Source organism: Mastigoproctus giganteus, chromosome 10 (genome assembly GCF_048544385.1).
Source record: "Mastigoproctus giganteus isolate SK-2022 chromosome 10, ASM4854438v1, whole genome shotgun sequence".
NCBI classification, from domain to species: domain Eukaryota; kingdom Metazoa; phylum Arthropoda; class Arachnida; order Uropygi; family Thelyphonidae; genus Mastigoproctus; species Mastigoproctus giganteus.
Genome location: NC_143584.1, coordinates 198,890,669 through 198,906,089, shown reverse-complemented (window position 1 = coordinate 198,906,089; position 15,421 = coordinate 198,890,669). Strand labels below are relative to the sequence as shown.

Sequence of the window (15,421 nt, the reverse complement as noted above, 5' to 3'; positions counted from 1 at the left end):
TGGACCACAACATTACAGTCTGAAGGATATTGGTGACAACTGCAGGTCCAGTTTGAAAAGAGATTTCTTCCTTTGAGAATATCAATATTCAAATTTCCGTCCAGCATATGCAGATTTTTTTTTTTTTTCACTTGTGTTTATATTATTAACTGTATTGTGTTTATTTTATATTTTATGCCTGGATGATTTCTCCTTTGTGTTTCTCCTATTGCATGGGATTTCAATTTCCCTTATACTTTTACAGAAGAAAAATATTTTCATATGAATCGGGAATTTGGAAAAGATTTTCACATCACTTTGCAACAGGTACGAAGTTTAATGTGAGACACACACAAAAACAATATTCCATCAGAAAGGCATAGTGATAGATTGCAGAGAACCGTTGAGATTTTTGGTCTAGGCCTCGTGATCTTTAGGATATATTTCAAAGTAATTTTGGTCACCTCATACTTTTAGAACTTTCCTAAAGATGCAGAATTAAATCTATGGTAGCTTCACCTAAAATGTCTTTCCCTGTGGGAACAGTGACAATGTTATTAATTTTTAGTACAACACCTAGTATATCACGATGAAGTAATTCTTTTCATTGCTGAATAGGGAATCCCAAATAATAAACGTTTGCAGAACATCATTTGCTTAGAAATTCGGATTGATATTTCGTGTTTTTAAATTACTACAAAGTGAATACTTTATGATACAAGTTCAATAACTCAATGGCTTTTCTCAGTATGCCTTTTCGTATATCGTCTTGGAGTTTCGGATTTGGAAAACTGCTTCTACGAGGTTTGATAGCTGTATGAAATCTAATATACTCTGAATAGGAAAACTTTCCACAAATTGGACAAACTTCAAACTATTATTTTAGGGTCAACCATTCCTTACATATATTTAATGCTTTTTAGAGATTTCCTGTACTGGATAACCTTTTTCCCCATATTTTACAGAGGTATGGTTTCTCCTTTGTGTGAACGTTCCATGGGATTTCAATTTATGTGGCACTATAAATTGTTTACCTGAACCCGGAAAATCGTTTCTCCTCTAAGAACAGAGATTATACGATATGAAAATTTCAGGTTACCGGGTAAATTAGACTGTATAATAGTCTTTTCAGTATGCTCTAGTTTTAGATTTTAGGAGCATCAGAAACTCGGGCCATACTGCATTGTGCACCTACTGTTTGTAAATTGCACGTGTCTTGTAGTTGATTTTCTGTAAGAAAAGCCATGTTTCAGTGAAAAACTATGCTACAATTTTCAACTGACTCAACAACCTTTTAGAAAAGGCCCATAAAATTTTCTGACATCATGGCAGAAACGGGATCTGAACTTTGGTCTTTTTCACACGGTATGAGGAGGTAATCGATTCTATCAATTGTGTTACGCACGAGTGCTTCTCAATGTGAATACTCCGGTGTTCTCAGAGTTCAGAAGACTACTTCTCCCTCATTGTACAGCAGAATGATATCTTCATGAAAGAACTGTAAGATGGGTTTTCAGATTTTATGAAAAGTAAAACTTCTTTCTTCAAATTGAAAACTGAAATGTTTCTTCTCTGTATTGATTTTAACATTCCCTGGAAGGGAAAATGTTTTCGCAAAAGTCTGACAGGTTTATCCCCCCTATGAATTCTAATGTTATTTCTGAGACTGGTCGTGAAGAGAAAGTTCTTTCCATGTAATTCACTGCTCAATCAATTATTTCTTTAGCTGTATGACTTTGAAGATAATTTCTCTTGTTATTTTAACAGAATTGTCAGCTGTGAATTGTCAAGTGTTTCTTTCAGCTGACAATTCAGCTGAAAGTGTGTTTTTGTGAAAGTGTATTTATTCTATTTTTCTTACAGCTATCCTGAATTTTTAACCTTAATCTCGAAGCTCTGACAGCTGAAAGGTTTCTCAGTTGAGTGCACTCGCGTGTGATTTGAAACCTACTGTTTTCCAACACTGCTTTCCACATTTCTCACAGCTGAAACGTTTTCTCCTCTAAAAATTCGAAGATGCGGTTTGATATGTAATGTGTCGGGAAACTTCTTTCGAAAAATTTCACAGTTGAATTATTTCTACGCTGAATGAATTCTAAGATGCGTTTTGAGATTAGCTGTTTGGGAAAAATTCTTTCCACAAATTTCACATTTGAAAGGTTTCTCCTTAGTGTGGACACTCGTATGTATTTTCAAATCTGATGTTTTAAACTGATTTTCGCATTTCTGACAGCTGAAGGGTTTCTCCCCTGTTTGAATTCTAATATGACATTCGAGACTCCCTGTACAGTAAAACGACTTTCCGCATATTTTAAAGTTTCTCATTTGTGTGCACTCGCCCATGTGATTTCAGTTGTCCTGATGTTTTAAACTGCTTTTCGCATCTCTGACAGCTGTACGGTTTCTCTCCTGTATGAATTCTAAGATGCGTTTTGAGACTTCCTAGGTTGGACAATTTCTTTCCACAAATTTCACAGCTGAATGGTTTCTCACCTGTATGAGTCCTCAGATGCTCTTTGAATTGTGATGATTGGGAAAAATTCTTTCCACAAATTTCACAGCTGAATGGTTTCTCACCTGTGTGAATTCTAAGATGACTTTTGAGACTTCTTCTTTCGGAAAAATTCTTTCCACAATTTTCACATCTGAATGGTTTCTCCCCTGTGTGAATCCTCAGATGCGCTTTGAGATTCTGTGTTTGGGAAAAATTCTTTCCACAAATTTCACAAATGAAAGGTTTCTCCCCAGTATGAATCCTAAGATGCCCTTTGAGGAGGTATGTTTGGGAAAAATTCTTTCCACAAATTTTACAGCTGAATGGTTTCTCCCCTGTATGAATTCTGAGATGTCTTTTGAGACTCCCTCTGTCTGAAAAATTCTTTCCACACATTTTACAGCTGAAAGGTTTAGCCCCCGTATGAATTCTATGATGTGGTTTGAGACACGCTGTTCCGGAAAAATTCATTCCACAAATTTCACAGTTGAAAGGTTTCTCCTTTGTGTGAACTCGCGTATGTAATTTCAATTCACGTGATGTTTTAAACTGCATTTCACATTTCTGACAGTTGAACGGTTTCTCTCCTGTATGAATTCTATGATGCGTTTTGAGATACCCCGAGTCCAAAAACTTCTTTCCACAAATTTCACAGCTGAATGGTTTCTCCCCAGTATGAATTCTAAGATGTCTTTTGAGATGATCACTTTGGGAAAACGTCTTTCCACATATTTTGCAGCTGAATGGTTTCTCCCCTGTATGAAATCTAAGATGTCTTTTGACAGACCCTGTATCGGAAAACGTCTTTCCACATATTTCACAGCTGAATGGTTTCTCCCCAGTATGAATTCTAAGATGTCTTTTGAGATGCCCACTTCGGGAAAACGTCTTTCCACATATTTCACAGCTGAATGGTTTCTCCCCTGTATGAAATCGAAGATGGCTTTTGACTTCAGTTGAGTGGGAAAACTTCTGTCCACAAATTTCACAGCTGAATGGTTTCTCCCCTGTATGAACTCTAAGATGCGCTTTGAGATGTGCTGAGTAGAGAAACTTCTTTCCACAATATTCACAGCTGTGCGGTTTTGCCTTTGTATGAATTCTAAGATGCATTTTGAGATGCGCTGAATAGAAAAACTTCTTTCCAAATATTTCTCAGTTGAAAAGCTTCTCAATTGTTTGCACTTCAGTTTGTAATTTGTATTTTGATGATGTTTCAATCTGCTTCTCACATTTCTCACAGCTCAAAGGTTTCTCTTCTTTGCTTACTCGGATATGTGATTTCATTTCTCCTGATCTGTTAATCTGCTATTCGCACTTCTGATATTTGAATCTTCTGATGCCTCTATGAACTCTCACATGTTGTGTAAGATTTTGTGAAAATCAAAACTTCTCCTCACAGTTTGGACAGGTGAAAAGTTTCCCTCCTGAATGAACACCAATATGCATTATAAGATTTGATGTTAGGGACAATTGGCATAGTTCGTAATTATTATTTTTTTTATTTTACAAGGAGAACCCTTTGAACATGTTAATAGACACTATAACTGTATCTACATTATTCACTAACCATACATTAATTCCTTTCGATAATGATACATATAAACATTTACAATGAAAATTTGAATCTGTAAAACAGACCAGGCAATGTGGTGATACTTCATGCATTAATCACTGCTCCTTGTTTTTTTTTCAAATCAGTGAACTTTCGGGGTCACTCGAAGTCTCCCTTATTGACGTGGGCTATTTTCCGTTTTTTTTTTTTTTTTTTTATAGTAAAATATCTTCTTCTCACAGGTTGGACAAGTGAAAAGGAGGGAAATCCTGAATGTTACGAATTTTTTTTTTTCTTAGGAAAACGAAGTTGCAGGTTAAGTAACGATTTTTTTAAAATGTTATTTTAAGATGATATCCGTCGACTTTTCAGATATTATATGACACAATAGCATTTGGTTCTCGTACAAAATTTCGTTTCGATAAAGATACACAAAAATTTCCATTTCCAAATTTAAATCCTTAAATCAGACCAGTCAGGTTAATGATACTACATGCTTTATTCACTGCTTCTTGCCTTTTATGAATCAGTGAATTTTCAGAGCCATCGTAAGTTTCTTCTATTGATGTGGTTTTCTTGCCTTCTTTTCTTAGAGAAAGTGTTTTTAAGTTTATATTTTCTAGCTATTCTTCCATTTTCTTTGAACAACCTGTGAAAGAGGAAAAGAAAAGATATAAAATATGAAATTCCATATTGAATGAAGAAACTTACAATAAAAGCAAAATTGCAATTATATTCGTGAATAATTTATTTCATGTTTTGACTAAATCGGTAAGTTAAATGTTAAATGGTATATTTGTCTCAAAAGAAAATTTAAATGCGGTTTCTAAAAGCGAGTTCTGATTAATGCGTGTGGGATACTACAAAACATTATCATAGCTTCTGCAAATTAAAATATGCAGGATTAAATTCTTGAATGATATTTAAATACTCTATGTATAGCAACATATTATTGGAGTTTTAACTAATAATTTTGGCCAACACGAAATACCTCATTTATCGCTCCCAACTGACCATTCTGATTTCCTTTGTAGGACCGATTTAGGGATTACAAGGACCGGTGGAAATGGATTCTATGGCATTTTTCAGAGCAACCTAAAATGTTCTTCTTTACATTTGTCGACTGATATTAAAATTCTCATAATTAAAATAACCGTAAATAATTGTTGGTATCCAGATTTTTTCAGTGAGACAACTGATCTGAAATCTGAAGCTGGCTGCCTGCAATCACAGGCAGTTTTTATTTAATCTGTGGAATTTTCATAATTATAATACATTGCCTTTTCAAAAATATGGTCTAATTTAAGCAGTTATAGTAGTGCAATCCAAAAAAAAAAAAAAAAATTTAAAGAACTTTATGATTATAAAAACCAAACTGCATATTTATACAGGGTATTCCGGCTAGAGCTATTCTAAAATAACGGCATATAATGCAAGAACCACTCATTATAGTTTCTCAAACGACCATACAGTTGATGGGAAATCTCTGCAAGTTTTGTTTCATCAAGCTGTGGTGTACACTATACAGGCGCGTCATGAGTACTCGCGCTCAATCAAAAACGGCATAGGAACAGCTATTACTTGTTAGCAGTACACAAAAATGGTGTCATTGGTCCATTTTTTTTTTATAGAGACCAGAGTGACGTGACAACATACCTTGACAATCAGCAGGTATTTCTTTTTCCACAGGTTTCAGTAAGATGGTGCTCCATCACACTTTCACCGAGAGGTTACCAATTTTTTGTACAACACTCTTCCTGGATGTTGAATCGGCAGAGGAGGCCGCCCAGCTGCCTGGATACCTAAATCTCCGAATAAGACTCCACAGGAGTTTTTTTTTTTTACATAGCACTTTATTAAAGACAATCTGTACCAGAGAAAATTCCGGGATTTGGTTTATTTGATAAAGCGTATTGTTGAAGCAGTTGCTCTAATAACGGCTTAGATGCTGCAAAACATTTTGCAGCTGAATGGTTTCTCCCCTGTATGAAATCTAAGATGTCTTTTGACAGACCCTCTATCGGAAAACGTCTTTCCAAATATTTCACAGCTGAATGGTATCAAATTATTATTATTTTTTTTACTGCTGTTGTTAGTTTGTGAGGGTACATGAAAAACGGTACGTTTCTGTACCATATATTAATTAAGATTGTTTTCCAATTTCCACTTCTCCATTCATTTCTTTGCACAGGGTTCTTTGGAGAGAAAGCCTTCTTTTGATAATTTTCTTACAGTGATGTCATTTAATTTGTGTGTAGCTGAGTGAACCGACCGGACCGGTTGTTTCTTAATAACAAAAGAGTCAATATTAAATATGGTTTCATGTAGCCCTCTCGTTCTTTTATTCCTGATTTTTTTTTTTCAAATTAACATTAAATTTAATTTTTTTACAGAAAATCTATCAAAATTAAATTGATATCAAATTTTAGTTTAACAAAGAATCAATTTTTCCTTTCATATTTGAAAATCACTGTATCGCTGACTGTATCGATTATTTGTAAAGCTTCTAAGACCGAAAAGACAGTTCCTTCTGCACCTTAATGTCTTTCTCAAATTGAGTTGACCTGAAATTCTGAAATTCAAGCACAATAATTTCTGATAATGAGAACAATCTCTAGTTTAGATCATATTTTCTCTGACTTGGGTAACAACGATCAAGAAGGAAAGTGGGCAAAACTTCAGGAAATATTTTGTTTTTGTGTTGTTTATTCAATGTATCTGCTTTCCGTAGACTTCCTTTGTGAAACAAATAACTGTATTATAACACAGTTAGGGTAGCTAAGAATAGAAACAGGTGCAGGTATACTTGCCTGTACACCAATGCTAGGAGTTTAGTAAATAAATTTGACGAATTTCAGGTGTTGCTCAAAAAATCAAGGGCAGATATTGTTGGGATATCAGAGACGTGGTGTCACACAGATATAAGGGATGCAGAACTGCAATTTGGGGAGTACAACGTCCACAGAAAGGATAGACAGGATAGGAAGGGGGGAGGGGTTATGCTATTAGTTAAGAAACACATGAAAACCAAGGAAGTGAAGCCAGTCGACATCGCTGGACAGTGCAGTGTTGAGTCACTGTGGTGTGACATAAGCATTGGGAGATCAAAATTGAGAGTAGGAGTGTGCTATAGGCCTAATGACTCTGATGAGTATAATAAGAAACTGTACAGGGAAATAGAGTGGGCCAGTAAATCAGAGAGTCTTATAATGGTAGATTTTAATTTCCCAGATATTGACTGGAATTTGGGGCTGGTCACTCACACACTAGCAAGGCTTTTGTGGATTTATTGGATGATTGTTTTCTACATCAGCATGTTCGGGAGGCAACTAGAGGGAGTTATACTCTTGATTTGATTATCAGCAGTGATTCTTCATGCATTAAGAATCTGCAGATAAATGAACCACTAGGTGGCAGTGATCACAGTGTGCTGAAGTGGGATTCACTCAAAGAGGTAACTACCATTAGGGGTAATGGGAAGGGTTATTGCTTCCGTAAAGGCGACTACGATGGACTGACACAGTATTTAAATTCTATACAGTGGGACCAACTGATGATGTTACCAACAGCAAATTCAAAATGGGAAGCATTCAAAGAACTTATCTTGGAAGCTACTAGGCTTTACATACCAACTAAGAAATATTGTTCAAGGTTTAGGCCAAAATGGATGTCAGATGAACTAATGAGGCATATGGCAGAGAAGAAAAATGCATGGGATACTTACAAATTAACACATGACACAGAAGCCTATGATAGATACAAGTTGATATGCAAACAAGTTACAAAGAAGGTTAGGCAGGCGAGGGCAGATTACGAGAAATCCTTGCAAGGGATGCAAAGAAAAACAGCAAAGAGTTCTTTACTTATGTAAACTCTAGAAGGAAGGGGATGAATCAGATTGGTCCACTTGATATTGATGGGTCAACTGTTGATGATCCTGCTCAGGTAGCTAACAAACTAAATGAATATTTTGCATCGACATTCACACATGAGGAGTTATTCAGCAAGGGGAATGCCAGAGGTGTATTCAACTCTAGCAGTAAGCTACAGAATCTTGAAATAACTGGGAGTAAAGTGGAGGAGAAACTGTTGAAGATAAACACAAGAAAGGCACCCGGGGTGGATGGGATCTATCCAGTTATATTAAAGGAGGCAGGAAAGGAAGTAAGCAAACCCTTAGCCATAATTATGAGAGCTTCCTTGGACTCAGGGGAGGTACCCATAGACTGGAAATGTGCAAATGTGACCCCAATTCACAAAGGAGGATCAAAGGCTGACACAAGTAATTATAGACCTGTGAGCTTAACTTCTGTTCCAGGAAAATTAATGGAAGCACTGTTTAAAGAAGCACTGCAGGATCATTTAGACAAGACTTCAGTTATAGCTCAGATGCAGCATGGTTTTGTTAAGGGGAAGTCTTGCCTGACGAATATGTTTGGATACTATGATGCAGTCACAAAAGAACTGGATGCAGGGGAATAACTTTGATATTATATACTTGGATCTTAGAAGGGCTTTTGATACTGTTGCACATGGAAGACTGCTACACAAATTGGAGCAGTGTGACATTGGAGGCAAATTGCTGCTATGGATAAAGGGGTGGTTGAGGGGGAGAAGACAGAGAGTGGTAATCAATGGACACTGCTCATCGTGGACTAATGTTATTAGTGGAGTCCCTCAGGGCTCAGTGTTGGGTCCATTATTGTTTTCTGTATTTATAAATGATATTGATGATGGTATATCAAGCTTAATGTCCAAGTTTGCAGATGATACAAAGGTTCCCAGGGTTGTCAAGGACACTACTAACACTATGCTGCTGCAACAGGATCTGGAAAGGTTGAGCAGATGGGCTGAGAGGTGGCAAATGAAGTGTAACATTGACAAATGTAAAGTACTACACATGGGAAACAGCAACCCCAGAGCAACGTATCAACTCTGTGGTACTATACTGACAGTGGTAGAGAATGAAAGGGACTTGGGGGTGGTTGTGCAGGCAGATATGAAGTTCTCTGAGCAGTGCAGACAGGCTGCAAGAGTAGCTCATGGAGTATTGTCAATGATATACAGGAATTTTTCCAGCAGGGATAAGGAGGTGATTATTCCATTGTATAAGGCAATGGTCAGGCCACACCTAGAGTACTGTATACAGGTCTGGAGGCCTCATTTCAAGAAGGATGTAGAGCTGCTGGAACGAGTACAGAGAAGAACAACAAGATTAGTGAATGGAACAAAGGGGTGCTCTTACGAAGAAAGGCTTACGTTTTGCAAATTACAGTGTCTGGAGACTAGGCACCAATGAGGTGATCTGATAGAGGTGTATAAAGCCTTGAATGGTTTAAGTATGCTCAATGCTGATGGGATTCTTCCTCTAGCTCAGAAAAATCACCTGAGAGGGCATAAATTCAAATTGTGGAAAGACAGATGTAGGATAGACGTGCGGAAATTTGCCTTTAGCCAGCGGGTGGTTGGTTGGTGGAACAGATTTCCATCCCTTGTGGTGGAGGTTGATAGCCTAAATAAGTTTAAGGCTCAGCTGGACAGGTATTTTGAACGAACAGAGGGGTGAAGTGGAAGTGGGTTTTTTTTTTTTTTGGTTATGCTGCATAAGCTTGCTTTCTTGCATCAAATGACTCTACTAATGCTAATGCTAATGCTAACACATTTTATGATTTAATCCAAAGACATGTCAGGCAGGGAGAGGTTGCTGCTGTTGCACAGGGTGATAAGAAAACGGAGGACAGAGATCAGCAGCAGATGTGAGGACTCTCAGTTACTCAGGCATTTATTCATGGCTTCCTTGACTTTGTTGATTTGACAGTTAATGTGGAGGACCAACAACCATTTGGATACTAATAAGGTTAAGGTGATTGAAGCACATGGGGGGGATTGATAAGTATAAAATTAAACATAAAGTTATAGGGAGTAATGTGAGAGATGTGGGTTAAAAAGTAATGACTTTAAAGTTAGATGTTATATGTACTACCCCTATATTACCAGCAGATAAAGAAACTAACCATTCTTCTAGACATTAAGTTAAAGATATTGTTCTAAATGTTTTGAAACCGGACGACTTTAATGATGCAACAATTAGGAACTCAAAAATAATTTGAAATTATTTCGGAGACAGAAAATCAGAATGATATGCAAAAACTACTTGAATCAAATCTATTAACTAAAATATGAAACAGCAAGTGCTTAAAAAACGGTACTCACCGTTGAATAAATATGCAGTAATTTTTAAAAAAAGAATGGTAGTTAAATCATTTAGGTGCGAAGGTACAGTAAAAGAATTAAGGAGGGTGTTGATCGGAATTTAAAATGATACACTCACTAGTAAATGGGTTAAACCTGATAGGATAAAGTTATCTAACCCTACTATGCTCGTGTATGTGTCTAAAAAATCACAAAGATGATATCTTGAATAACTTATATCATAAAAATTTTAAGGAGTATGGCTAATGAACAGTATTGATTGTGGTAATGTTTCAGGTATTACTAATTCTATATCATTAAGCCATGAGGTTATTAAGATTATGCAAATGAATGCACAAAGGGTGACGGCTGTGAATGATGGAGCTAGGGTGGCTATGATTGAGATTGATTATTATATTCTATGTGTACAGGGGCCATATGTTGGCACTTCTGGAAAAGTATTTAGAGTCACAGGTTTTCCTGTTACTTCACAAGTCATACATGTGGTAAATTGCAAACCTGACGACCAGAGTAGTGTTTAACAAGAATTTAAACGTAACTGTTATTTTTAAAATGTGCAGTCAGAATGCTACTCCTATTCATGTATCAACTGCTGCTATCTCTTTCTATCTGGTATCGTTATATATTGCCTACTAACTAAGAGTACTGATTCTTGCATACAAAAATTTGGAAAGTGCAACGAATTTTATTTCAGGTAGTAATACTGTGTTTAAAATTGATTCTAATGCCAAATCACATTTGTGAAATAGTAGTATAGCAGAATTATGGCATTTGTAGAGTTTATATTATGTTATATCTGCATGTGTTATATTTGAAAGGGAAGCCCTCAAAATTTCATAATGTCCACGGATCATCTAGTACTGCATAACCCTGGCAATGCAGGTTGTGGACAGGACGCTCTTTTTTTCGAACGTGATAACTGAATATACTAACAGTTATCACAGAGCTATTGTATTTTATTTATCGTTGAAAAGTGATATTAATAGTTTTAAGACATTTCATGAATGCAGGAATTTCATTATAAGAAAATGATTTGGGAGTATTTCAATGTTTGTTAAATGTTAGTTTTTCTTAACCAGTTGCTGAACTTAATAAACTAAATGCTTTGGAATACACATGTTTTGTCCAGAACTCGATATCTTTAGATGTGAGCTATGCTGCCATGCTGGTCTAAAGGATTGGCTAAATTACATAAAGAGGTTTTCGGGTTGAGGAGGTTATATCAAAGGTACAGGAACTGAGGGGTCAAATAAGGTTCAAAGGTATAAAGAGTTATACAAATTGAAAAAAAAAAAAAAAAAAATGGGTTTATCATACACAGATTTATAAGCATAAAATGAAAGCTTGGAAATGATTGGAATATACTGTTGGTAATGATGACACTTGGGGACTTTTTTTTTAAGTTAAGGAATAAAGTAATTGCTAATAATATCATTTATACTGTTAATACTGGAGATACAGAAACATCTGATTGGTTATCTACAGTTATAACAATTACAGATGAATTGATTAAAGCTGATGGTTATGAGAGTGATAATATGGTCCAGAGAAAATTAGAATAAAAAATAAACAATATTGTTGGCTGAATAATAACCAGTTATTTTTAACATTAATTAATTAATATCAATTTTCTCTAAATTTAATGTTAATAAGACTCCCAGACTGGGTATGGTTGAAAATAACAGTATAATGAAAATTATTGAGTATTTCCCTGAGACTGTTTTGAATATGTTCACTACACATTTTGCAGTAGAGATCTTTCCTCATTTTTAGAAGATTGCTCTTTTAAAATTGATTTTGGATCCAGGTAAGAAAAGGTCAAATCCGAGCTTACAGATCTATTTCTCTTTTAGCATATCTGGGTAAAGATTTTGAAAGGTTATTACTATTGAGATTGGAAGAATCATTTAACATAGCTAATTTATCTTTTCCATACCAGTGTGATTTTAAAAGAAAATGCTTTGCAGAGGATGCTATAATTGATCTCATGGATTAGCGTATGTTAAAAGATCGTAAATACACTGTATGTGTTAGCCTTTTTTTGTGGACTTTCAGGGTGCTTTTGATACTGATTGGTATGAAAGCATTCTCAGGTCATTACCTATTGAGTTCGCAGATTTGTTATACACCAATGTGCCAAAACATCATGACCATCTACCTAAAAGGATGTTGGTCCTCTAAGTGCAGGTCGGTACTGGTACCTTATGCTATCTGGTACCGACATGTAACCAGCAGAACCTTTAACTTCTTTTATGCTCATGGTTGAGTTGCCACAGATCAGAATCGCTGTTCCAATACAAACCACAGTTGCTCGATTGGATTGATGTCTCCAGAATTTGGAAGCCAGGGCAATACCTGGAAGTCATCCTCATGTTCTGAAAACCAGTCTCGGGCAATCCGAGAGGTGTGGCATCGGGCATTATCCTGATGAAATACAGCATCCCCTAGAAGGGAAACCGTTGCCACGAAAGGATGTACCTGGTCAGCAATGATGTTTAAGCAAGTGTTTTTATGGTCAAACGGCACCACGGTTTTCCCCTATGTCCGTCTGATGTTTAGACGGTAGACGTCAGAGTGCCTGGCACATGGATAACTGGACTAAGGTATCTGAGCATTACATTGCCCCTACGGCTTGTTTTCGTCCCATGGCGTATCCATGTGCCATCGCATCCCCAGTTAAACATCGCACATGTACCCGGCCGTCCACTTGAAGCAACAGGAAACGTGATTCATCGGACCGGACAACCTTCTTCCAATCACTCAAGTTCCAGTTTCGATGGTCGCATGCCCATTGTAGACACTGTTGCCGGTGAACCGCGGTTAGCATTTGCACTCAGAACAGCCTGTAGCTTCGAAACCCAAATTTCAGCTGAGTTCGGTGTAATCAGTGTTGTGACACATTATTCCCATCACCAGCGTTCAAATTAATGGTGAGTTGGGCCACAGTTACCTTCCGTTGCCAAGTACCATCCAGAAGAGCCTTCGCTCAACTCGCGCATCTATCAGCATTGGTCCCAACACCTCACCAGAGGTTCGCGAGTTTTCCCTCCTACCAGTAGTTACTAACCAGAACTGACCATGAGCAACGCACTAGCTGTCCCGCTTCGGATATGCTCTGTCTCAGTCGTCTGGCCATTACAATTTGACCTTTCTCAAACTCCCTAAGTCCGGTACCTTTCCCATCTGAAGAACAAGAGTAACACTGATTAACGGAGCTGTGTCGTGTTTTTTTATAGTGTCCCATCCCGCTGACATGCTGCAGTTGCTGCCATTTGCATAACGACTCGCTGTTCATAACGATTTTGGTTCATCTGTCTCTAATACAATTAAAAATTATTTAAGTGTTAGACAGTTTGTTGTAAGATCTCAACATTTAGACTTTCAAAGATTCAGAATTAGAGAATGTACCCAAGGGTCAGTCTTAGGTCCAGTGGTTTGGAATTTTGTCGTTAACCAGTGGTTGGAAGATAATCTCTGAATTGCCATAAAATGGCATTTGCAGATGATTTGTTTATGTGTCAGAGGTAACTTCAAGTCGGCAGAAGAAAGCAAAATGAATATTACAGTTGATAGTTTGATTGACTGGATAAATAATAATAAACTTACTATGTCATCAACTCAGACTCTTGTGATGTTGTTGAGGGGTAAATTCTATTTTAGTAATCCTCCATCAACGATAGGCAAATACCATTAGTGCCTACTTAGGTATTATCATTGATGATAAGATGTTGTTTAACCCTCATCTAGATAACATGAGAAATACCAGAATTTATGGCATCCATTGCCACAATTTCTTTTAACAAAGTCTGACTGTGGGAATCGGAAAATGAGTTTTAAGTTCATACTGTACAGCAATATTTGTAACTATTAAGACATTTGATAGTATGAACCAGAACTGTAATTCTCAATACATTCCACCTTGATATCAATATCCGTAAAATAATAAGAGAAGTTTAACTCAATATTATACGTAGAACAGTTCCGTATGATTCTCTCCAGAAATTAAAACGAAAAAAAATCGAAAATCTTATATTACCGTAAAAAAACTAAAAAAACAATTGAACACAATTAAAAATCAATTTAACGTAATTAAAAATTAATTTAAAGAATTTTAACGAAAAAATTGAAAAACGACTTTCCTTCCTGAAGCTGACAACAATTTTCGACCGCATGTAGTGATCAGAGGAATGAAAATTACCGAAATTACTCTATAATTCTTCCATCTATGAAGAATATAGACAGACAGAAAAATATGATATCTCTGATAGAGGGAATGAAAAATTAATTATTGGAGTGAGGAAAATTTAATTATTGGAGTGAGGAAAATTTAATTTATTATTCCAATAATCCTGTGGGTCAGTTTTCCAAAAGAGGAAACGTTTGGCAACTTTAATTTTCAAGGTACAGATAATTACTATTTATTAATTTATTATTTTGTATTATGTTTGATTACATAATTTTTTATTCTGCTCCCCCGTCCCTTGTGTTGGACCGGGCGGAGGGAAATACTATTACAGTATTTATTTATTTTTTTAATGTTGTTGAGTTTAGATTATGCATTATTTTTATATTATGTTGATTACTAGTTTTGTTCTCCCTCATTGTCTGTTGCGTCTGACAGGGGGAGCATAATTTTTTTTAAGATTAGTAAGGAAAAAATATAAATTGACGTCTAATTAGTTCAGGAATATAGCAGACCTAATTGAGGCAGATTATTTTCCAAAATCTTAAATCAATTGAAAAAGTTGGAATAAACCATCCACTTTTTTATTAGCAATTAATTCATCGATCCATCTAATTTTATGAAATATTCTAAAATTATTTCACCCACTGCATATCAATTGATGATTTTATTTGCTTCTATCTATCCCCAATATTTAAAATGACTCGTCGCAAACAGCATTGGTAGAATAACAAATTCTGTGGAAGGGAGAACTATGCGAACTGCACCACACAGCCATAATACCGAGCAACCGATATTTATAATAAATTACTACTGATAGGATATAATGTTACCATCAAATAACCAACACTCCAAAGTAAAAGACGGTAATATGGATTTGAGTTTCAAGTGGCAAATTCAGATTAATTCTGCTATCCTAGTTAAGAATTAAGTTACGGGGCATAGCCTCCGAAAATGGCGGTGAGGAGAAGAGGGGAAAGCAGGAGTTGAAGGGTTC

The 15,421-nt window shown here is 36.2% G+C and overlaps 1 protein-coding gene across 1 annotated transcript; it reads right to left on the bottom strand.

The window, feature by feature from the left end:
• Positions 1 to 2,290: 2,290 nt before the first annotated feature.
• Positions 2,291 to 3,586, bottom strand: LOC150079754 (uncharacterized). Its single transcript, XM_090383219.1, has one exon. The coding sequence runs from the start codon at positions 3,584 to 3,586 to the stop codon at positions 2,291 to 2,293; it is 1,296 nt and encodes a 431-aa protein (XP_090239345.1).
• Positions 3,587 to 15,421: the final 11,835 nt, after the last annotated feature.